The following is a 24,878-nucleotide window of genomic DNA, read 5'->3' as shown; positions in this document are numbered from 1 at the left end:
TAGGTGGGGTCTTTAAAATAGCTTCCTGGGCAGATCTTGTAAATGCTCATGTCGTGCCCGGCTCAGGAGTTGTGAAAGGCCTGGGAGAAGTTGGCCTGCCGCTGCACCGGGCATGCCTACTTATTGCAGAAATGAGCTCTGCCGGCACCTTGGCTACTGGGAGCTACACTGAGGCAGCAGTAAGTGACAGAGGAGAGGGACTGGGGCAAGAGAAGGCCAGGACTGTGACACTAGATGTTAACAGGGAAAGAAAATACCTTCATTTGGGGTCTGTAGAATTGCTGCCCAAAACAACAAATCAGCTGCTGTTACTGTGACAGTATATTGATACTAGTTGGCTAGAATGCACTAATGGTTAGTAGCATTTTATGTCTTACAGCAGACACTAAAGAGATTTGAATGGTACTACAAGAGAAACATTGTAACACAGATATTGGGTCAAATAAACACTTGTCTGTATGTACCTGGCCTTTAAGATAGAGTTTTTCCCATCTCACCCATGAGTTGAAATTGAAGAGCTTTTTTCCAGTTTCTTGGAATCTTCTGAGTCACAAAGATGCACATTCTCATGACAGCAGCCCACAAAGTGGGTTATCTTTTTCAGTCTTTGATATTGATTGGTGTTGTATAGGAGAGCTCTTAATTACAGTCCAGACACGTTGTTTCCTCTAGTAACTCCCCATCATTAAAAATTCTTATGTGTGTGCTTAGTCGCTTAGTCATGTGCAGCTCTTAGACATGTTCAGCTCTTTGCGACCCCATTGACTGCAGCCCACCAGGTTCCTATGTTCATGGGGATTCTCAGGCAAGAATATTGGAGTGGGTTTCCATTCCTTTCTCCAGGGGACCTTCCCAACCCAGGGATCGAACCCAGTTCTCCCACATTGCAGGTGGATTCTTTACTGACTGAGCCTCCTGGGAAGTTCTTATAGCACCATACATGTTCTAATGTACCATACCCAGCTCCCACCCCTTGCACACCAGAACAAAATAAAAGATGGATAATCATCTGGTTATAAAGTTCCTCTTCACATTCTCCTCTGGGCAAGTTTCATAGTCACCTAGAAAGATGGGATGGATTACCTTTGCATATATTTTAAAGACTACTTTTTAAAGTAGTAGGAACTTTTATTTTAATAAAATTTTAATTTTTACATGGGAATTTATTTTTCATATTTCAAAGGTTGTGGAACTGTGAAAAACTCACATGGCCCTAGGGCCAGGTTTTAAATAACCCCACCCTTGAATTGACCATAAATCTCTGTGATTTCCCAACTGTCTTAGCAGAGGGTCCATGAGTCAGTGTTAATATTTGGCATTCTGGATCTGGCTCAAGGACAATATTGATTATTGGTAGGTGGTAGTACTTAGCAACAAGAATGGAACAGTCTGGGCCTCAGGGAAGAACCAGATTAGAAAGTTAGGCAGGGGGAAAAAAAGGTTAGGCAGACCTAGGGAATCTTCTAAAGATGTGAGGTAGTGGAAGAGAAATTGTGGAGGCGATGCTCAAGTATAGGGAAAGCTGTGGAGGTAAGATTTCTTTAGCTAGCTCTTTACAGCACAGCTGTTTTTATATGGTGACTGTCCTTGGATGTCTGTGTAGATGGGCAGTAAGACTTCAGTGTAGCTTTATATCATTATAAATGTCTTCTAGGGTATGATTCATATCCTTTTTAGAAGTAGGTAGGTCCCTAAACATTATTAAAAATAGGTAATAATGGAGCATGTAGATTTTAGATGCAAATAGTATAAGGTTTTTAGTGTTTTTACTGTTTGCTTATGGGAGAAGGGGAGAGGAGGAGTTATTTTAGCGTCTTAGTGGATCAAGTATGTAGATTCATATCTAAGATTACCTGTTTAGATATAATGAGTTTAATATGACATGAGAAAATACATCTATAAGATAGCAAAGTTTCTTACATTCGGTGTGGTTAACTGCTGCTGTCTTTGTCATCTGTTTATTACATTCCATTCAGGTGAGAATGGCTGAAGAACATTCTGAATTTGTGGTTGGTTTTATTTCTGGCTCCCGAGTAAGCATGAAACCAGAATTTCTTCACTTGACTCCAGGAGTTCAGTTAGAAGCAGGAGGTAAGCCTATTGAATGGTAATGATTCCTCTAAAATGCTTTTTCCAAGTCAGCAAATTAAAACCTAGATGTGTAATTTTAGGATGAAAATCTAGAAGGTTACTTTTTATTGAAATATGCCTAGAAACTGATAATTTTGATTGTTTCCCAACTGATGGTTTTGAATAAACTGCCAAAAAACAGGTGTTCTATGCTCAAGGAGGAATCTTCTAAACAGAATCAGACATTTGTTTAGGACTTTGCAGAATCTTTGTTGTGCCAGTGTTTATTGTGACTTTTCAGTGTGGACATACGTGGTTCTGTCATGTCTTCCAAACTTATCTGAACACAACACTTTTAGCAGTCTTAGAAATACAATTGCAGTGGCTGAAAAACTGTGAACTTTCTCACTGATAGTCTTGAGTTAATAAAGGAATAATCTAGATTAATAAATGTCCTATGGAACTCAATAAAGCTGCTTTTTTGTGTTACCTTCTTATTGAGATATAGTTGATTTACAATGTTGTGTTAATTTCTGCTGTACAGAAAAGTGATTAAGTTATGTGTGTGTGTGTGTGTGTGTGTGTGTTTGTTTATTACTGTGCTGGGTCTTTGTTGCTGTGCGTGGGCTTTCTCCTGTCAGGGTGAGCAAGGGTTACTCCTCATTGTGGTGCCCAAGTTTCTTGTTGTGGCTCATGGGCTCTAGAGCACAGGCTCAATAGTTGTGATACAGGGCTTAGTTCCTCTGTGGCATGTGGTGGCATCTTCCGGACCAGGGATTGAAGCCATGTCTCCTGCATTGTCAGGCGGATTCTTACCCACTGCGTTACCAAGGAAGTCCTATATACACATTTAAAAAATATTCTTTTCCATGATAGTTTATCACAGAATATTAAATGTAGTTCTCTGTGCTATATACAATAGGACCTTGTTATTTATCCATTCTATATATAATGGATCCTATCTGCTAACCCCAGACTCCCACTCCATCCCTTTCCCACTCTACCTCCCACTTGGCAAGCACAAGTCTGTTCTCTTTGTCTGTGAGTCTCTTTCTGTTCATAGATGTGTTCATTTGTGTCATATTTTAGATTGCACATATAAGTGGTATCATAGGGTATTTGTCTTTCTTACTTACTGTGAGACTGTGTAGGTCCATCCATGTTGTACAGATGGCATTATTTCATTCTTTTTATGGCAGAATAGTATTCCAGTGTGTGTGTTTGTGTGCGCGCACATGCGCATGTTTGTATCACCCATCTTCTTTATGCATTCAGCTGTCACTGAACATTTAGATTGTTTCCACGTCTTAGTTATTGTGAATAGTGCTGCTGTGAACATAGGAGTGAATGAGTCTTTTGAATGGGATTCCTGGATTATATGGCAACTTTATTTTTAGCTTTCTGAGGAACTTCTTTACTGTTCTTTAGAGACTATACCAGTGTACATCCCACCAGCATTGTAGGAGGGTTCCCTTTTCTCCACAATCTCTCCAACATTTGTTACCATCAGGTACCACATTGCTAGTTTTGATTTGCACTTCTCTAGTAATTAGTGATATTGAACATCCTTTTTCATGTGCCTGTTGGCCATCTGTATGTCTTCTTTGGAGAATTTAGATCTTCTGCCCACGATTGGGTTTTATTGTTGTTGTTAAATTGCATGAGCTGTTTGTACATTTTGGAAATCAAGCCCTTGTCAGTCACATCTGCAAATGAATATTTTCTCCCCATCCATAAATTGTATTTTTGTTTTGTTTATGGTTTCTTGCTGTGCAAAACCTTATAAATTTGATAAGGTCCCATTTGTTTATCTTTTATTTCTATTGCTTTGAGACACTGGTATGATTTATGTCAGAGAATGTTTTGCCTATGTTCTCTTCTCGGAGTTTTATGATGTCGTGTCTTATATTTAAGTCTTTAACCCATTTTGATTTTATTTTAGTGTATGGTGTGAGGGTGCAGTCTGAAGATTGTTTTGTGTAGTATGGCCATCTTATAATCCTGGAACATGGGATATCTTTCATTTCTTTGAATCATCTTCAGTTTTCTTTATTAACGTTTTATAGTTCTCAGCTTATAAGTCTTTCATCTCCTTAGTCAGATTTATTTCTAAGTGTTTTGAGTTTATTTTGTGTGATTTTAAAGTTTTTTTGTTTTACATTCCCTTTTTGATATTGTTAAGGAAATGAAACCAACTTCTCAATGTTGATCTTGTATCCTGCTACCTTGCTGAATTTATCAGTTCTTTAGGGTTTTCTACATATAGTATCATGTCATCTGCATAAAGGGCTTCCCAGGTAGTACTAGTGGTAAAGAATCTGCCTACCAGTGCAGGAGATGTAAGAGACTCAGGTTTGATTCCTGGGTCAGGAAGATCCCCTGGAGGAGGACATGGCAACCCACTCCAGTGTTCTTGCCTAGAGAATCCCAGGGACAGAGGAACCTGGCGGGCTACAGTCTATAGGGTCGCAAAGTGTCAGACACGACTGAAGCAACTTAGCATGCATGTGTGCATCTGCATAAAATGGCAGTTTTACCTCTTCCCTTCCAGTTTGGATACCTTTTCTTTTTCTTGTCTAATTTCCAATACTATGTTGAATAGAAGCGATGAGAGTTGGCATCCTTGTCTTGTTCCAGATTTCAGCAGGAAGGCTTTCAGCTTTTCACTATTCCTTTTTTTCTATATCTATTGAGATAATCATGTGACGTTTCTTTGTTAATGTGGTGTGTTATATTGATTTCATATATTGTACCATCCTTGTAATCTTGAAGTGACTCTAACTTGGTCATGGTGTATGATCTGCTTTATGTTTGTTGGACTGGATCTGCTAATACATTGTTTAGAAATTTTGCATCTATATTCATCAAAGATATTGACCTGTAATTTTCTTTTTTGGTGGTATACTTGTCTGGTTTTGGTATCAGTGTGATGGTGGCTTCATAAAACATCTTTGAGTGTTCCCTCCTCTTCAACCTTTTGGAAGAATTTGAGAAGGATCTGTATAAGTTTTTCTTTATATGTTTGGTTGAATTCACCTGTAAAACCACATGGTCCTTAAGTTTTGTTTGTCGGGAGGTTTTTTTTTTTTAATTACTGATTGTTTCACTTCTGGTGCCTGTTCACATTATCTGTTTCTTCTTAATTCAGATTTGAAGAGCTGTATATGTTTCTAGAAACTTCATTGCTTCTAGGTTGGCAAATTTGTTAGCATGGAGTTGTTTATAATAGTGTCCTATGGTTTTTGTATTTCTGCAGTATTGTTTGTTATTTCTCCTTTTTTCTTATTTGGGCTCTTTCCTTCTTAATAATCCAGGCCAGAGATTTGTCAATTTTGTTTAACCAGGTCTTGGTTTCATTAATTTTATCTATTCTTTTTTTAATCTATTTCATATTTTTCCTCTCAGATCTTTATTATTTCCTTCTGCTGACTTAGGCTTTGTTCTTTTAGGTAGTTCAGTTCAGTTCAGTCGCTTAGTCGTGTCCGACTCTTTGCAACCCCATGAACCGCAGCACGCCAGGCCTCCCTGTCCATCACCAACTCCCAGAGTCTACCCAAACCCATGTCCATTGAGTCGGTGATGCCATCTAACTGTCTCATCCTCTGTCATCCCCTTCTCCTCCTGCCCTCAATCTTTCCCAGCATCAGGGTCTTTTCAAATGAGTCAGCTCTTCGCATCAGGTGGCCAAAGTATTGGAGTTTCAGCTTCAAAATCAGTCCTTCCAATGAACACCCAGGACTAATCTCCTTTAGGATGGACTGGTTGGATTTCCTTGCAGTCCAAGGGACTCTCAAGAGTCTTCTCCAACACCACAGTTCAAAAGCATCAATTCTCAGTTTTTGCTTGTCTGAGAAATTCTTTATCTCTGCTTCTATCTAAATGATAATGTTCTTGACTAGAGTATTCTAGGTTATAGATTTTTCTCTTTCAGGACTTCGAATATATATTTTGCTACTCCCTTCTGGCCCACAGTGTTTCTGTAGAGAAATCAACTGTTTGGGACCCTCTGTGCTTCCTATACCTGGATATATTTCCTTCTTTAGTTTGGAGAGTTTTCAGAAATACTTTAAAATATATTTTCAGTCCCCCTTTCTTCCCACCAGGAGGGTGTGGAACCCTTTGGTCTTTCACAGTTCCCTCCAAGGAGTGCAGGTCCTGCCCAGATTCCTTTCTCTTTTTTTTTGGTCCTACCTGGTTATATGGAGATTCTTTTTGTCCTTTCAGAAGTGTGATGCCTTCTGCCAGCATTCTGTAGGTATTCTGTGAGACTTGTTCCATGAGTAGATGTATTTTTTGATGTATTTTTGGGAGGAGGTGAACTTCACATTCTTCCATCTTGATCACTCTGTTTTGAATGAGGGAAAAATGGTGATCTGGAAATATTTTTCCTGAATTGGTTATTGTATGAGAAATCTTGCTTATCACAAGTATGGGAGTTTATTCTACTTTCTATCTCTTTCCTTAAAATTGGCACTATGAACATCTGGTTCTCAGCAAAACTGTTTATGAAGCAGAGTTGTTTTCATCTTAAGAGTATGGAGAATGTTTGTAGATGTGCTGCTATATTATGTTCCCACATCCAGAGTTGGGGCTTCCCAGATGGTGCTAGCGGTAAAGAATCCACCTGCCAATGCAGGAGGCATAAGAGACATGGGTTCAGTCTCTGGGTAAGAGACATGAGTTCAGTCTCTGGGTCAGGAGGATTCCCTTGGAGAAGGGAATGGCAGCCCACTCCAGTATTCTTGCCTGGAGAATCCCATAGACAGAGGAGCCTGGTGGGCTACAGTCCATGGCGAAACAAGAGTCTTACATGACTGACTGAAGTGACTTGCGTATGTGCTGCTCTGTTATGTTTCCACATCTAGAATTACCTTTTTTACAACTCCATAGTGTATCCTAGTTACAGTTGGGCCATAGTATGTTCAATCATTTCACTGTGGATACATTTGAACTTTTTATAAACTTATCATTGTTGTATATTTTGCATGTGTAGGGTATTTGGAACACTTTTATTAGGCTAGAAACTCCTTGAGGATGAGATCTCTTTCTGAAGAATGCATATACTCTAGCACAATACCCCTGTGCATCATAAATAGTCTATAAATACACAAGTATTGAAGGGATGGATAAATATACTGTATAGGAGCAGATGCAAGAATTGGTGTTTCTATGGATAGAATGATAATATTGAGAACATAATGAATGAGATTATAGATTTGGTAAAACTTACTTGCTTTTAAATCATGAAATACTTCAACTGTTGGATACCTATTAACCTTTACAGAACTAATTATTTTATATAAATAACATAACACTTAAAATGAAAAACATCCTTTTCAGGGTTTTGTTTTCAATTAAGAACTTTAAACAAAAAACATTGAAGGTTAACAGAAGAAAAGTAGATGTTCCCCCTGGGGCTAGAGAATATTGAAGGTCTCTGCTATTTCTCAAGTTTCACATTATAGGTTTTATATACTACAGAGTAGGCCTCAGCAGAATGACTTACCTATTTAAGACTTTATAATAGTTGCCTTGATTTAGGTCATACTGGAATGGTCTAGTGGTTTTCCCTACTTTCTTCAATTTCAGTCTGAATTTGGCAATAAGGAGTTCGTGATCTGAGCCACAGTCAGCTCTCGGTCTTGTTTTTGCTGGCTGTATAGAGCTGCTCCATCTTTGGCTGCAAAGAATATAATCAGTCTGATTTCGGTATTGACCATCTGCTGATGTCCATGTGTAGCATCTTCTCTTGTGTTGTTGGAAGAGGGTGTTTGCTATGACCAGTGCATTCTCTTGGAAAAACTGTTAGCCTTTGCCCTGCTTCATTCTGTCCTCCAAGGCCAAATTTGCCTGTTACTCCAGGTGTTTCTTGACTTCCTACTTTTGCATTCCAGTCCCCTATAATGAAAAGGACATCTTTTTTGGGTGTTTGTTAGTTCTAAAAGGTCTTGTAGGTCTTCATAGAACCGTTTAGCTTCAGCTTCTTCAGCATTACTGGTCAGGACATAGACTTGGATCACCGTGATATTGAATGGTTTGCCTTGGAAACGAACATCATTCTGTCGTTTTTGAGATTGCATCCAAGTACTGCATTTTGGACTCTTTTGTTGACTGTGATGGCTCCTGCATTTCTTCTAAGGGATTCCTGCCCACAGTAGTAGATATGATGATCATCTGAGTTAAATTCACCCATTCCAGTCCATTTAGTTTGCTGATTCCTAAAATGTCAACGTTCACTCTTGCCATCTCCTGTTTGACCACTTCCAATTTGCCTTGATTCATGGACCTAACATTCCAGGTTCCTATGCAATATTGCTCTTTATAGCATCGGACTTTGCTTCCATCACCAGTCACATCCACAACTGTGCATTGTTTGTGCTTGCTTTGGCTCCATCTCTTCATTCTTTCTGGAGTTATTTCTCCACTGATCTCCAGTAGCATGTCGGGTACCTGCCGACTTGGGGAGTCCATCTTTTTGCCTTTTCATACTGTTTGTGGGGTTCTCAAGGCAAGAATACTGAAGTGGTTTGCCATGCCCTTCTCCAGTGGACCATGTTTTGTCAGAACTTTCCACCATGATCCATCTGTCTTGGGTGGTCCTACACGGCATGGCTCATAGTTTCATTGAGTTAGACAAGGCTGTGGTCCATGTGATCAGATTGGCTAGTTTTCTGTGACTGTGGATTTCAGCCTGTCTCCCCTCTGATGGAGAAGGATAAGAGGCTAACAGAAGTTTCGTGATGGAAGGGACTGACTGAGGGGGAAATTGGGTCTTGTTCTAATGAGTAGGGTCATGTTCCCTCCCCGTTATTTGACCCAAGGCCAAACTATGGTGGAGGTAATGACCTTCTTCAAAAGGTCCCATGGCTCTGCTACACTTAGTGACCCCATCCCTGCAGCAGGACACCGCTGACCCATGCCTCCACCAGAGACTCCTGGACAGTTACAGGCAAGTCTGGGTCAGTCTCCTCTTGTGGGGTCACTGCTCTCTTTCTCCTGGGTCCTGGTGCACACAAGATTCTCTTTGTGCCCACCAAGAGTTTGATTCCTAGTCCTGTGTAAGTTCTGGTGGCTCTATGGTGCGGTTAATGGCGACCTCCTCCAAGAGGGCTTATGCCATACCCAAGTCTGCTGCACCGAGAGCCCCTGTCCCTGTGGCAGTCCACTGCTGACCCGTACCTCCTTAGGAGACACTCAAACACAGTTCTGTCTCTGTGGGGTCTCTGAGTCGTGGTGTGCACAAGGTATGTTTGAGCCTTCTGAGCATCTCTGGCGGGTTTGGGGTTTGATTCTAAATGTGATTTCGCCCCTCCTACCGTCTTGCTGGGGTTTCTCCTTTGCCCTTGGACATGGGGTATCTCCTCAAAGTCGCTCCAGTGCCTACCATCTTGCTGAGGAAATAGCTGTGAAAAGAAGAGAGGCGAAAGGCAAAGGAAAAAAGGAAAGATGATATTCCCATTTGAATGCAGAGTTCCAAAGAATAGCAAGGAGAGATTAAAAAAGCCTTCCTCAGTGGTCAGTGCAAAGAAATAGAGGAAAACAATAGAATGGGAAAGACTAGAGATCTCTTCAAGAAGAAAACAATAGAATGGGAAAGACTAGAGATCTCTTCAAGAAGATTAGAGATACCAAGGGAACATTTCATGCAAAGATGGGCACAATAAAGGACAGAAATGGTATGGACCTAACAGAAGCAGAAGATGCTAAGACAAGCTGGCAAGAATAATACACAGAAGAACTGTACAAAAAAGATCTTCCTGACCGAGATAACCATGATGGTATGATCACTCACCCAGAGCTAGACATCCTGGAGTGTGAAGTCAGGTGGGCCTTAGAAAGCATCACTACAAACAAAGCTAGTGGAGGTGATGGAATTCCAGTTGGGCTATTTCAAATCCTTAAAAGATGATGCTGTGAAAGTGCTGCACTCAGTATGCCAGCAAATTTGGAAAACTCAGCAGTGGCCACAGGACTGGAAAAGGTCAGTTTTCATCCCAATGCCAAACTACCGCACAATTGCACTCATCTCACACGCTAGTAAAGTAATGCTCAAAATTCTCCAAACCAGGCTTCAGCAATACGTGAACTGTGAATTTCCAGATGTTCAAGCTGGATTTAGAAAAGGCAGAGGAACCAGAGATCAAATTGCCAACATCCGTTGGATCATTGAATAAGCAAGAGAGTTCCAGAAAAACATCTACTTCTGCTTTATTGACTATGCCAAAGCCTTTGACTGTGTGGATCACAATAAACAGTGGAAATCCCGAGATGGGAATACCAGACCACTTGACCTGCCTCCTGAGAAATCTGTATGCAAGTCAAGAAGCAACAGTTAGAACCAGACATGGAACAACAAACTGGTTGCAAATTGGGAAAGGAGTACGTCAAGGCTGTATATTGCCATCCTGGTTATTTAACTTATATGCAGAGTATATCATGAGAAACACTGGACTGGAGGAAGCACAAGCTGGAATCAAGATTGCCAGGAGAAATATCAATAACCTCAGCTATGCAGATGACACCACCCTTATGGCAGAAAGTGAAGAAGAACTAAAGAGCCTCTTGATGAAAGTGAAAGAGGAGAGTGAAAAAGTTGGCTTAAAGCTCACCATTCAGAAAACTAAGATCATGGCATCTGGTCCCATCACTCCATGGGAAATAGATGGGGAGACCGTGACAGACTTCATTTTGGGGAGCTCCAAAATTACTGCAGATAGTGACTGCAGCCATGAAATTAAAAGATGCTTGCTCCTTGGAAGGAAAGTTATGACCAACCTAGACAGCATATTTAAAAGCAGAGACATCACTTTGCCAACAAAGGCCCATCTAGTCACGGCTATGGTTTTTCCAGTAGTCATGTATGGATGTGAGAGTTGGACGGTGAAGAAAGCTGAGCGCCGAAGAATTGATGCTTTTGAACTGTGGTGTTGGAGAAGACTCTTGAGAGTCCCTTGGACTGCAAGGAGATCCAACCAGTCCATCCTAAAGAAGATCAGTCCTGAATATTCAGTGGAAGGACTGAAGCTGAAACTCCCAATACTTTGGCCACCTGATGTGAAGAACTGACTCATTTGAAAAGACCCTGATGCTGGGAAAGATTGAAGGCAGGAGGAGAAGGGGATGGCATCACCAACTCAATGGACATGAGTTTGAGTAAACTCTGAGAGTTGGTGATGAACAGGGAGGCCTGATGTGCTGCAGTCCCTGGGGTCTCAAAAAAGAGTTGGACACAACTGAGTGACTGAACTGAACTAAATAGTTGCTGTAATACTTGAGGGACTTCTCAGATGGGTGAGTTGTAAAGAATCCACCTGCCAAGCACATTTGATCCCTGAGTCAGGAAGAGTCCCCTGGAGAAGGAAATGGCAACCCACACCAGTATTCTTGCCTGGAGAATCCCATGGACAGGGGAGCCTGGAGGACTGCAGTCCATCCAATGGCATAAGAGGTGGGCACAACTTAGCAACTAAATAACAAAAAGTACTTGACAATTTTTATTTTAAGGTCTATATTTGTGCTAAACATTTTATGAGTTGGTTGGATTTGGATTCCTAGCCCTTCCAGTATCTTTAGACAAATCAGTTTTCTTGTGTAGGTCTCATTTTCTTGATCTGTAAAATGTGGATAGCAACATTGTTGAACCTCAGAGTTGTTGAGAGGCTTAAATGAGATAATGTGTGTCATGCACTTAGCACAATATCTTGGCATAGAGGACTCGGTTTGTTAGTTAGTAATATTCATTGGAAGCTGCCAAAGTTTTTCGAGTAGATAGTACAGTTAGGATCTGGGATTTTTAAAGCATCTTGGATTTGAAAGGTAACAATACACCACTTACCAGAATGCTTCTGGAACAGCAGAATTTAAAAGGAAAGAAAAAATTGGTTTCTGGTTCAAGATAGCAATGTAGGATAATCCTGAGCCAATCTCCTCCCAGACATGCCGAGTCTGTAGCTACTTGTGTAACAGTTTCCCCTGGAAAAAACCTAAGAGCTGGCTGAGCACTGTACATTAGACAAACAAGAAAAACCATCTTGATACTGGGGCCTCACCACTGGTATGGAGACCCAAATTTAAAGTGGAACTCAAAACCCAGAGCATTTCCTGAGGAGCAAAGAGTTTGAACTACACATAGGCAATCCCAAGTTTTTTAAGACTTGAACCTGAGAGATGAGCCCTCCAAAACATGTAGCTCTGAAACCCAACTGGGCTCGTGGAACAACATTAAATGCGCCAACATTCACATTATAGTGGTCCCAGAGGGAGAAAGAGAAAGGACCTTAGGAAACATTTTAAGAGATAATGTCCATAAACTTTCCCAGCATGGGAAAGGAGATACTCAAGTCCAGGAAGCAGAGAGTCCCATACAGGATAAACTCTAGGAGGAGCACAGAGAAACATTAATCAAAGTGACTAAAGACAAAGAGAAAATATTAAAAGCAACAGATAGATAGCATAAAAGGGACTCCCCATAAACTTATCAGCTGATTTGTCAGCAGAAAGTCTGCAGGCCAGAAGGGAGTGGCATGATATATTTAAAATGATGAAAGATAAAAACCTACAACCAAGAATATCTACCCAGCAAGGCACTTATTCACATTAGAGAGATCAAAAGCTTTACAGACCAACAAAAGCTAATAAGAGTATCCAGCACTGTCAAAACAGTTTTACAACAAATGCTAAAGGAACTTCTCTAGACGGAAAAGGCCCCAACTAGAAAAAATTATGAGTGGAAAAACTCACCAATAAAGGCACACATAAAGGTAGAAAATCATCCACATACAAATTTGATATCAAAACCAGCAATCATGAGAAGAGTACAAATGCAAGATGTTAGAAATGCATTTGAAATTGAGAGGCTAACAACTTAAAACCATTTTGTGTGTGTGTACATATATATAGAGAGCGAGCGAGCGAGCTATATAAAACCTCATGTTAATAGCAAACCAAAAATCTACAGTAGATATACAAACACAAAAGAAAAAGGAATCCAAACACAACTCTAAAGATACTCATCAAATCACAAGAGAACAAAAAAAGGCCTACAAAAGCAAATCCAAAGCAATTAACAAAAAGGCAGTATGAACATACATATCAGTAATTAAAGTGTAAGTGTAAATGGATTAAATGCTCCAACCAGAAAACATAGACTGCTTGAATGGATACAAAAGAAAATAGAAGTTAATACAGACAACACAAATCCAAAGGATCAGAAGAGACTACTACAAGCAACTATATGCCAATGAAATGGACACTCTAGAAGAAATGGACAAATTTTTAGAAAGATACACACTCCCAAGACTGAACAAGAAAGAAATAGAAAGAAAGACCAATCACAAGTACTAAAATTGAAACTGTGAGTAAAAAAACTCCCAACAAAAATCCATGACCAGATGGCTTCATAGTTAATTTCTATCAATCAAATTTAGAAAAAGTTAATACCTATCCTTCTGAAACTACTCCAAAAAACTGCAGAGGAAGGAACACTCCCAAATTCATTCTATGAGGCCACTAGGCACCCTGATACCAAAATCAGACAAAGATACCACAAAAAAATTAAAATTACAGGCCAGTATCCTGATGAATACAGGCACAAAAATCTTTAACAAAATACTAGCAAACTGACGGAGAAGGCAATGGCAGCCCACTCCAGTACTCTTGCCTGGAAAATCCCATGGACAGAGGAGCCTGGTAGGCTGCAGTCCACGGGGTTGCGAAGAGTCGGACATGACTGAGTGACTTTATTTTCACTTTCATGCATTGGAGAAGGAATGGCAACCCACTCCAGTGTTCTTGCCTGGAGAATCCCAGGGACGGTGGAGCCTGGTGGGCTGCCATCTATGGGGTCGCACTGAGTCAGACATGACTGAAGTGACTTAGCAGCAGCAGCAAACTGAACTCAACCATACATTAAGATCATACACCACAATCAAGTGAGATTTATTCCAGGGATGCAAGGATTTTTCAGTATCCACAAATCAATCAATGTAATATAACACGTTGACAAATCGAGAATAAAAGCCATATGATCATCTCAACAGATGCAGAAAAAGCTTTTGACAAAATTCAATACCCATTTATGATGAAGACTCTCCAGAAAGTGGGCATAGAGGGAACCTACTTCAACATATTAAAGGCCATATATGACAAAACCACCATGGTGAAAAGTTGAAAGCATTTCCTCTAAGATCAGGAACAAGACAAGGATGTCCACTCTTACCACTTTTATTCAACATAGATTTGAAAGTCCTAGCCATGGCAATCAGAGAATGAATCTAGGTGCTTAACTGAGACCCCCTTCTCTTTGGGACACTGATAAGTCTTGGCACACCCTCAGTTACTGGGAGCTGTTACAAATAGGCTGCTTTGACAATCAGAAGCTTTGAGAAACCACCAGGAGCTAGGGTAGGATTGAATGACAGGGTTCATCTCTTACCTGAGGCTACTCCTTCAAGACTGGGAGAGACAGTGTTTCATCTAATGCATAGAAACCAACCCAGAGAAAAGCAAAATGAAGAAACAGAGGCAAGCGTTCCAAATAAAAGAACAAGATAAAAGCCTCAGGGGAAAATACCTTAATGAAATGGAGATAAGTAATTTACCTAATAATAAGTTCAAAGTAATGGTCATAAAGATGCTCCCCAAACTCAACTTCAAGAGAGGTGGAAAATATACGTATTAGTCACAAAGTTGAGGAATATAATAACATAACTGAAAAAAACACTAGAGGGGTTCAGTAGTAGACTAGGTGAAGCAAAGAAAGGAACTTGAGGAAAACACAGTGGAACTCACCCAGTCAGGACAGCAAAACCAAAAAAAAGAAAAAAAGTAAAGATAGCTTAAAAGATTTACAGGAGTCCCAAGAAGAAAAGATAGAAAAAAGGGTAGAAACTTCCCTACTCTAGGGAAGGAAATAGACATCCAGACTCAGAAATCCCAGAGTGTCCCAGATGAAATGAGCCCAGAGAGACCCACATCAAGACACATTATAATTAAAACACCAAAAGCTAAAGATAAGGAGAGAATCTTAAAAGCACCAAGAGAAAAACTTCTTTTATACAAGTATACCCCCATGAGACTATCAGCAGATTTTTCAGCAGAAACTTTGCAAACCAGAAAGCAGTGGCATAATATAGCCGAAGTGTGAAGGAAAGAACAACAAACTTGCAACAAAGTACTCTACCCAGCAGAGTTACTCAGAATTGAAGAGAGTTTTCCAGATTAGCAAGTCTAATAAATGAGTTCAAGCATTGCTACACTGGCTTTAACAAAGAAATGTTAAAAGGACTTCTTTAGGCTGAAAAGAAATGGTGCTAATTAGTAACAAGAACATTTAGGAAAGAATAAGTTTCACTGAAAAAGCAAATACATAGTCAAGGTAGTGGATCAACCACCTAAAAGGTTGAGACAAAAGTAGTGAAAATAATTACAACTATAGTAATTAGTTAAAGAACATATAAGACAAAAAGATGTAAAATGTAACATCAAAAACAAAACTGTGAAGGGAATGAACATGTAGAGATTTAGAATGCAGTCAAATTTAAATTATCAAATGAAAATAGACTGTGATGGATACAAGTTATATATAAACCACATGGTAATCACAAAGCACTGCTGCTGCTGTTGCTAAGTCGCTTCAGTTGTGTCCGACTCTGTGCGACCCCACAGACGGCAGCCCACCAGGCTCCGCCATCCCTGGGATTCTCCAGGCAAGAATACTGGAGTGGGTTGCCATTTCCTTCTCCAGTGCATGAACAGGAAAAGTGAAAGTGAAGTTGCTCAGCCATGTCTGACTCTTAGCGACCCCATGGGCTACAGCCTACCAGGCTCCTCCGTCCATGGGATTTTCCAGGCAAGAGTACTGGAGTGGGGTGGCAGATAAGCAGAAGATGAAGAGAAAGGAATCTAAGCATACTACTAAAGAAACTCATATGCAAGTGGAAGAAAACAACAGAAGGAAGGAGAGACTCAGTAGATGCTGAAAAAGTATTTGACAAAATTCAGCATCCATTTATGAGAAAGACTTAACAAAGTGACTATAGAGAGAACTTACCTCAACATAATTAAGACCATAACCAACATCCTACTGAAAAGAGTGAAAGGTTTTCCTCTAAGATCAGAAACACAACAGCAATGCCCACTTTTGCCACTTTTATTCAACTTAGTTTTGGAGATCCTAGCCAGAGAAATTAGTCAAGAAAAAGTATAACAAAAAGTACCCTAATTGTAAAGGAAGTAGTAAAACTGTCACTATTTGTAGAAGACAAACTAGGAAACCCTACAGACTCAAAAAAACTGTTAGAACTAATAGGATACAAGGTCAAAAATCTGTTGCATTTTTATATACTAACAGAAAGAAATTAAGAAACAATCCCATTCACAATTACATCAGAAAAAATACCTACAAGTAAATTTAACCAAGGAGGTGAAAGACCTGTACAATGAAAACCATAAGACAAAATCATTTTTGAATGACAGCACACAAAGAAATGGAAAGATATCTCATGCTCATATACTAGAAGAATCTTGTAAAGATATCTGAATGACCCAAAGCAAATTATAGATTCAATGTAATCTCTATTAACAATCCAATAGCACTTTTCACAGAAATAGAACAAAGAGTCCTAAAATTTCTTTGGACTCACAGAAGAGATCAAATAGCCAAAGCAGTCTGTGAAAGAATAATAAAACTGGAGGCATCACACTCCGTGATTTCAAATTATATTATAAAACTATAATAATCTAAAAACAGACACCTAGGTCAATGGAACAAAATAGCCCAGAAATTAACCCACACATATATGGTCAATTAGTTTTTGAAAGGAGCCAAGAATATACAATGAGGATAGGACAGCCTCTTCAATAAAGTGGTGTTGAGAAAACTGGTTAGCCACATGCAAGGGAATGAAACTGGACCACTATCTTATACCATACACAAAGCTTAATTCAAAATGGCTTAAAGCCATGAATGTAAAATCTGTTACTAGAATAAAACGTATGTGGTAATCTTCTTAACATTGGTCTTGTCAATGATTTTTTAAGTCTTGACTCCAAGACGACAAAAGCAGAAATTAACAAGTGGGACTTCATCAAACTTAAAAGCTTCTACACGGCAAAGGAAACCAGTAAAATAAAAAGGCAACTTATTGAGTGATTGTGTCCCTGGTGGCTCAGATGGTCAAGAGCCTGCCTGCACTGCAGGAGACCTGGGTTGGGAAGATCATCTGGAGAAGGAAGTGGCAATCCACTCCATATTCTTGCCTAGAGAATCCCATGGACAGAGGAGCCTGGCAGGCTACAGTCCATGGGATCACAAAGAGTTGGACACGACTGAGCAACTAACACTTTCACTTACTGAATGATAGAACATATTTCCAAATCATATGTCTGATAAGGGGTTAGTGTACAAATGTAAAGAATTCATACAGCTTCAATAAGAACAAAAAAACAATCAGATTAAAAAATTGGCAAAGGGTATTTCCCTGATGGTCCAGTGGCCAAGACTGCATGCTCCCAAAGCAGGGGGCCCAGGTTCGATCCCTGATCAGGGAACTAGATCCCACATGACCCAACTAAAAATCCCACGTGCCCCACCTCAAGATCCCACATGCCCCAACCAAGACCCAGCACAGCCAAATAAATAAAAATAAGTAAATATTTTTAAATTGGCAGAGGATCTGAATAAACAGTTTTCAAAAAGAATACAAATGGCCAACAAACGCATGAAAAGATGCTCAGCATCACTGATCATCAGGAAAATGCAAAACAAAACCACAATGAGATACCAGCTCTCACTTGTTAGAATGACTAGATCAAAGCCTTTTCTCTATGATCAGAAACAAAACAAGGATGCCCACTATCACTTGAAATAACAAGTGTTGGTGAGAATGTAGAGAAAAGGGAACCCTTGTGCACTGTATGTGAGAATGTAAATTGGTGCAGCTCCTATGGAAAACAGTATGGAGGTTCCTCAAAAAATTAAAAATAGAGCTACCATATGATCCAGCAGCTCCACTTCTGGGTATTTATACAAAGAAAACAAAAACACTAATTCAAAGAGATACTTGCACCCCCACGTTCACAACAGCATTATTTACCACAGCCAAGATATGGAAACAGCCTAAGTGCCCACTGATGGATGAGTGGATAGAGAAGATGTAGTATATATACACAATGGAATATTACTCAGCTATTTAAAAAAAAGGAAACCTTACCATTTGTGACAATATGGATAGATAGCCTTGAGGGTACTGTGCTAAGTGAAATAAGTCAGAGAAGACAAATACTATGATCGCTTCTAAGCTCATAGACAAAACAGATTGATTACTCCCAGAGTTGTAGGGTGGGGTTGGATGGGATGGATGGAAAGGATGAAGGGAGTCAAAGGGTAGAGACTTCCAATTACAGAGTAAGTCATGAGGATGTAATGTACAGCACGCAGAATTTGTTGCTATTTGAAAGTTGCTAGAAATTGAAAGTAGTAAATCTTAAAAGTTCTTATCACAAGAAAAAAAATATTCTGTGGTTATATAAGGTAACAGATGTTAATTAGACTCACTGTGATGATGTATCCAAATACTGAATCATGATGTACACCTAAAACTAATGTTATCTGTCAGTTACACTTCAGTAAAAAAAAAAAAAATCTTAAAAAAAAAGCCAGAATTAAGAATTAGGATCTGTACATAATCTAAGCATTTGGTAGAGTTGCAGGGAAAGCTTCATGCACATGGTTGTGGTCATGTTAGATGCCTCATGAGGACTTTTCCAACAGCATGGCACAGTGATTCTGAAATATATACTAAGTAGTCTTCAATTGTGAGGCTTTTTTTGTTGCACTATATTTAGTATTGAACCTTAGGGGGCAAAATAATTTTTTTTTTTTTTGATACTGTTAAAGTGTAAATGCTCTAAAATTAGACATCAGAAAGGAATTGGTGAGCGTCTGTTTCCACTGTGGAGGTCTCTGGCCAGTTTAAGAGTCTCTTCACCTGCTTTTATTCATTTGCTGTGTAGAAGGGGCATGGTGAACAAGAGCATATTCTTATTTAAATCAGGTTAGATACTTCTCAGAAAGGTGACTTGACAGGTTTTTTTCATTTTCTGTATTAAACAGACTTCTGTGTGTTTGTAGGTGATAATCTTGGCCAGCAGTACCACAGCCCACGAGAAGTCATTGGCAAACGAGGCTCTGATATCATCATTGTGGGCCGGGGCATAATAACATCAGCTAATCATCTGGAAGCAGCCGAAATGTACAGAAAAGCTGCTTGGGAAGCTTACTTGAGTAGGCTTGCTGTCTGAGCATCTTGGATACATTTTTGGGACGGCCCTGAAGATAGATACATGGATTCCTGAGATGCTACTGGCTTGAAACAATAAGCATCCTTTAATCCTGCTTGGATTCTTCCATGGGTCCTGTGTGGAACTGGAGTTACCACGGTCTACAGGAAATACTTAATGACTTATGATCACTGCACTGTCACTATAATCAGTTCAAGATTTCTTTTATTGAGAGTAATGTTGGTTAGGCAATCAAACCTATCCTGTTAGAATGTTCCACATTTGAGAACCGCCCCCGCAACCCCCATCTCTAGATCAGACATTTTGATTCTTTTAACTGCCAAGAGACAGAAATTTTAGGTCATGAAGAGGCTAAAACCTACAACATTTCCGTGTCCTTTATTCTGTGTCTAATGTGGTACCCTAATGATATTTAAATATTAGCCATTCTGCCTAAAAGTAATGGTGCTAGCTCCCAGCACTGCTGCTGCTCACTCACTGGAGGGGGCCTGCTGGGGAAGCAGGAGATGAGCCCCTGAAGCCAGTATCTGGCTTTCATTTCAACATGGAGAGGGCTTCTCTATTACAAATAGACCAGCTGCTCTTTCATTTATTTAAAAAGACAACAGTGTCAAGAGGTTCCGCTTGGAAGTTTGCCAGAGGATCCTACATGATTGTCCCAAAGGCCATTGCTAGAGAGGGATGTCAGCCTTCATATTCAGAAAGGAGCCCAGCGACAGAGCTGAAGTTGGTGACAAGCTTGGGATTCCACAGTGGTGGGGCTGGGCACATCCACCTTTCCTCACACATGTGGCAGTCAGGCAGCCCTCTCACTCTGGCCACAACTGCACTTTTTCCTAGAAATTCTTGGTTTCTGGATGATCCCTGTTCTCCAAAGAAATTGATCTGTTCAGGAAGCATCTTAAAGGGGAGTGAAGGATGTGGGCTCAGATGATCCATTTTGAAATGGCCCCATTACACGTTCAAGGCTTATCTTAGAGTCTACACTTAATCACCTCTGCCCTAAAGTCCAGTTCAGCTTCGGGTCCCAGTGCTGCAGCTCCAGAGAAGTTTCCACTGGGAAAGGGAAATGATCACAGAATAAGGTTGGAAGGAAATGGAAGAGGTGTGACCTTGGGGCTACTCTAGAGGAGCTGAAAGTTAGGAATTGTCTTCAAAGTTTTGGTGACTTCAAGGCTGAGACACCTTTACAGTAATGTTCTGAGATTCTCGCACTTCAGCATGCATCAGAATCACATAGAAGCTCATTAAATCAGATGCTGGCCCAGCCCCAGTGTTTCTGACTTTGCATAGTTCTAGGACAGGACATGAAAGTTTGCATTTCTAACAAGTTTTCAGGCAATGCTAATGCTGGTGCAGGGACCACACTTAGCGCATCACTGCCCTGGTTCGTCACATTTTTCTTCTGCAAGAAAGATAGTTCTTGGGGTCTTCACCTCCTGCTGAGAAACCCACTCCTGACATAAGCAGTTCTGGTACTGAAGTTCACTCAGGGCCCCTTCTCGGGGGTAATGAAGGGAAGTCAGGAGCATCAAAAAACCACCTGGGCCCCAGCATCAGAGATTCTGTTTTAGCAGACAGGAGGTGTGGCCTGGAAATCTGCATTTATAACAGGTACTTCAGGTGATTTTGATGTTTCTCAAGACTACGCCCATTGCAGACATACTGGAATCATATAATTTTGAAGCACAGATTGAATAAGACAAGACAAAGAAGAATTTGGCTGTCCAGGACCTATGAGGGGGTTATTCAGCTTAGAAGTATTTTAGAGACATTTTTGATAGTTCAGCCCTTTTGTGGTCAAAGAATATTGAAAACACCTGACCGTAGTGAAGAATGTGGGGACAGTCCTCACAGGGCGCCCAGAACAACATCTGAGTAATGGGAGTGGAGGATATGAGCACTGGCCTCTTCCTACACTCCAGGTGTTTAGGACAGCAAAGGGCAGTGGATGTGTAGTGGTGCAGGAGCTTCAGAACCCTGGTCCTCTCCTCAGTTTAGAGCTATAGGTGCACAGACACTGTTCACAACCAGCTTGTGAGCAACACAGGCCTAGGGCTCAGACCCAGCTCACTCTCACCCATGCTGATGTGGACCGTCATCAGTCTCTGGAAAACGGGCACCAGAGGGTAAGGATGACAGCCTGAGAACACACAGCTCCCACTCACCTACTTCTCCTGAACCTAATGCTGCTGGGTCCACGTAGGCAAGGCCCAGAAGCACCACCACAGTCTGCCAGGATCTCAAGAGAAGAGGACAGGTACAAGGCATTGTCTCCTTTGAGGTGGGTGGACACAAGGAGCAAGAGCAGGGAGGCTCAGGACTAGGATGCATGCCTGTGTGTGTGTGTACGTCAGAACACCAGCTGGATGGCCCTTGCTTGGGAGGAGCTGAGGTTTCTGACAGCCTGTTGTGGTCACTGCAATGCTGGCCCATAGATGCAGTCTGTGGGCCTCCTACCAACGATAGGTCTACTGCTACATGAGGGTCAAGTGCTGGCGGGGGTGGGGGGGTGCAGGGTGGGGGTGGTACAAGGGGACGAAAGAAAGTACCTGAGGAAATCCAGCAACCAGGGGAGGAAAGCAAAAAGAACCACCTGTGATAGGTGTAGCTCTAAGAGCACAGGGATTTCACCTGCTCAGTGCAGTAACTGCATCTGGAGCAGGCCCAGCAAGTGCTTCTGAATGAATGTGAGAGTAGGGCCTTCTGGGGAAGAGGGGCTGCCACGGGAAGCAGACCCACTTCAGGCTAGCAAGAACAGGATGACAGTTTGTGTGTGTTGGGGGGCCCTGGAGGGGGGGCGCTGAAATGATTTGTTTTGATTTGAAGGCGAAAATTAGGTGGAAAAATTTCAAGATGGTATGATAATATTGAGAACTACATCTGTGGGCAGGAAGATCAAGTGGAAGACATACCAAAATTCAAAACAAAGGGTCAGGGAAATGGAAATAATGAGGGAGTAGATGAGAGGCTTAGAGAACAGATTCATGAATATAAAGAGGAAAAAACAATGTAAGGACCGGAAATAATTATAGACATAATTGAGGAAACTTTTCACAGTTACAAAAAAACACTTGCGTCTGCAGAAGCAAAGGGCCCACTAAGTCCTAGGTGGATGTTATGGACAAAGGTATACACCTGGGCACATCCTGTCAATATGACTGAATTTCAAGGATGGAAAATTTTATAAGCATCTAGAGGAATAATCCCTTGCAAAGGGAAGGAATCCAACTGGGCTTGAGAAAGGCCCATCACAACCAGGAATCCTGAGCCCAGCCACCTGATCCATCCAGCTGTTGCAGCCTGGCTGTGAGCATTCGTGGTGTACCTCAGTGCTCTGATTCATGAAAAGGCTCATTGGGGGAGGCTGGGAGTACACAGGTTGGTGGGGGCGGGGAGGAATCTGGCAATATTGGGACCAGTCCGCCACTGATGCAGTGACTATATGTAGCCCAGAATCAGGAAACTTGAGTCTGAAAGCTCTCTAGAGGTCATCTAATTTGATCACCCCATTTCACAGATAAAATTGAAGCCCACTGGAAAATGATTGGGCTTCCCTGATGACTCAGAAGGTAAAGAATCTGCCTGCAATGCAGGAGACCTGGGTTCAATCCCTGGGTTGGGAAGATCCCCTGGAGAGGGAATGGCTACCCACTCCAAGGTTACAGAAGAGCCAATTACAGGCAGAGTAAGAATTAGAATCCCTGTCCTTACCTTCCAGTTTGGTAATTTTGTTCTTACACTTTCTGTAAAGTAGATATATTCAACTTTCCTCCCTTTTCTGTCAACATGCAGATACATAGTATATATATAAGATTCTTCCATCATTTAGCCTGGGCTTCCCTTGTGGCTCAGCTGGTAAAGAATCCACCTGCAATGTGGGAGACCTGGGTTCAATCCCTGGGTTGGGAAGATAGCCTGGAGAAGGGAAAGACTACCCACTCCAGTATTCTGGCGAATTCTATGGACTGTATAGTCCATGGGGTCGAAAAGAGTCAATTTATTGAACACGGAGTGAACGCGATATACATCATCCCAGTCATTAAGGAACTTACTAAAGGTTCAAAGGTACTTCCATACCATCCTGAGACACAGCTCGTCTTTCCTTCCACTGCAACAGGCTGAGACCTGGGACCCTTTGCTGCAGTGCTATAGTATTCTGCACCCAGACACATCTCTCCTCGAGCAACAAAATACAAAGAAACTGTATGGGGCTGAGTGCATGTGCAGTTGGGGCAAATTCTGGACAAAAGATACAAAGGGACCAAAAAACCCACCTGCCACTTTTGAAGAGCCTGGAGCAAAAAAGCAGGGAACTGCCCATGGCCCCTGCACACAATACCACCTAAGGGTGGGCAAACCAGCCTGACCCCTGGACACATGCCTACTCTCATCCCATATAAGGAACAAGCTCACCCCCCATCCCCACTCCACCCGCAAGCAAGCAAGCAAGAGAACCTGTTGATCGTTCTTACTTGTCCCTGCTGCAACAGGGACCTCAATAAAGCCATGCCTGAATTTCTTGTCTGGCCTCTGATTAATTTCTATTGATTCAGGATGTCAAGAACCCTAGCTGGTAACATATTTTGTGGTGCCCAACGTGGGGCTTGTTCCCTTCTGGGGAGAGGATCTGGGCACCTCTGGGAACACTGAACACAGCTTCACCTTGGGTGACAAGTGACCAATTGAACTTCTTTCAGTGTCACCATGTTTGGTAAGTCTGGCCTCCTGCCCTCATCCAGGCAACACTCTCCCCCTCCCCTTTGTCCTTTGTCCCTTTCCCTCTCCTGAAATATCTACTTCTGTGTCTTCTCTCTGTCCTCTCCTCCCTCTGTCCCATGCTTCTGAGACCGTGGACGTTGGCAGCTACAGCATCGCTCCTCTCAGCTTGTGAGACCTGCTCTCTTTTCAGTAGTGGCTCCCTTGATGGTGACAAGCAGAGGTGGGAGAGGCTCACCTCACACTCTGTAGACCTTGGTCCAGCGGGATCTCCCTGACCAAAGATATATGAGAGTGATAGAGGTTTAAACCTCATATCGTTTAGTGGCTTGAAGTCCAATTGTCCCAATATTCTCGACTTTATTTTCCTGCCACCAAGAGAAGCCCACTGGGAACGGGCTGAAGCAGCAGATTTCTATATAGTGTTGGACTCGGGTGAGAGTCCCGCGTATCGGTTTTGGTAAACTGTACAGGAATTACATCTTGGAAACACCCACGTAAAACAGTCCAAATTTTGGTAAATTTAAAAATTAACTTAAATGACAGGAATTCACTGAATATCCAGATCATTTCAAATAAGATAAAATACTGGAACATTAATTGCTAAGCAGGTCTATTCTAAATTGACCTATTTTGTCTTCCTGTGAGAGAGAAACTAATGCTGGTGCCACCTTGAGATGTATGCTAATGTAGAGGACAGTTCATGGTTGCTTTAGGAAAGTAGCATGTGTGTTTTCAGAAAAGAAGGTATGAGGAATGCAAATATATTTTGTTGAAAGGGAAAAGGG

The 24,878-nt window shown here is 41.3% G+C and overlaps 1 protein-coding gene and 1 long non-coding RNA gene across 3 annotated transcripts in view; one reads left to right on the top strand and one right to left on the bottom strand.

Annotated features, from left to right (window-relative positions):
- The window catches only part of UMPS (uridine monophosphate synthetase), a 48,051-nt gene extending 24,162 nt beyond the window's left edge, over nucleotides 1-23,889 (top strand). Inside the window, exons 4-6 of one of the 2 annotated variants that reach the window (XM_081571716.1) lie at nucleotides 4-179; nucleotides 1,977-2,091; nucleotides 19,202-23,889. In XM_081571716.1, coding sequence (XP_081427842.1) covers nucleotides 4-179; nucleotides 1,977-2,091; nucleotides 19,202-19,371 — 461 coding nt within the window. In that variant the 3' untranslated portion in view covers nucleotides 19,372-23,889. Of the gene's footprint in view, nucleotides 1-3; nucleotides 180-1,976; nucleotides 2,092-19,183 lie in introns of both variants that reach the window. The other variant, XM_081571715.1, reaches the window with a different exon arrangement.
- The window catches only part of LOC145538872 (uncharacterized), a 39,081-nt gene that overhangs the window by 2,228 nt on the left and 11,975 nt on the right, over nucleotides 1-24,878 (bottom strand). The window contains exon 2 of the long non-coding RNA XR_014077302.1: nucleotides 6,262-6,415. This is a non-coding gene — a long non-coding RNA (uncharacterized LOC145538872). The remainder of the gene's footprint in view (nucleotides 1-6,261; nucleotides 6,416-24,878) is intronic.

The sequence above is a fragment of the Giraffa tippelskirchi genome, chromosome 2 (genome assembly GCF_054371585.1).
Source record: "Giraffa tippelskirchi isolate mGirTip1 chromosome 2, T2T-mGirTip1v1.2.pri, whole genome shotgun sequence".
NCBI lineage: Eukaryota > Metazoa > Chordata > Mammalia > Artiodactyla > Giraffidae > Giraffa > Giraffa tippelskirchi.
This window is presented reverse-complemented; position numbering and strand designations above follow the sequence as displayed.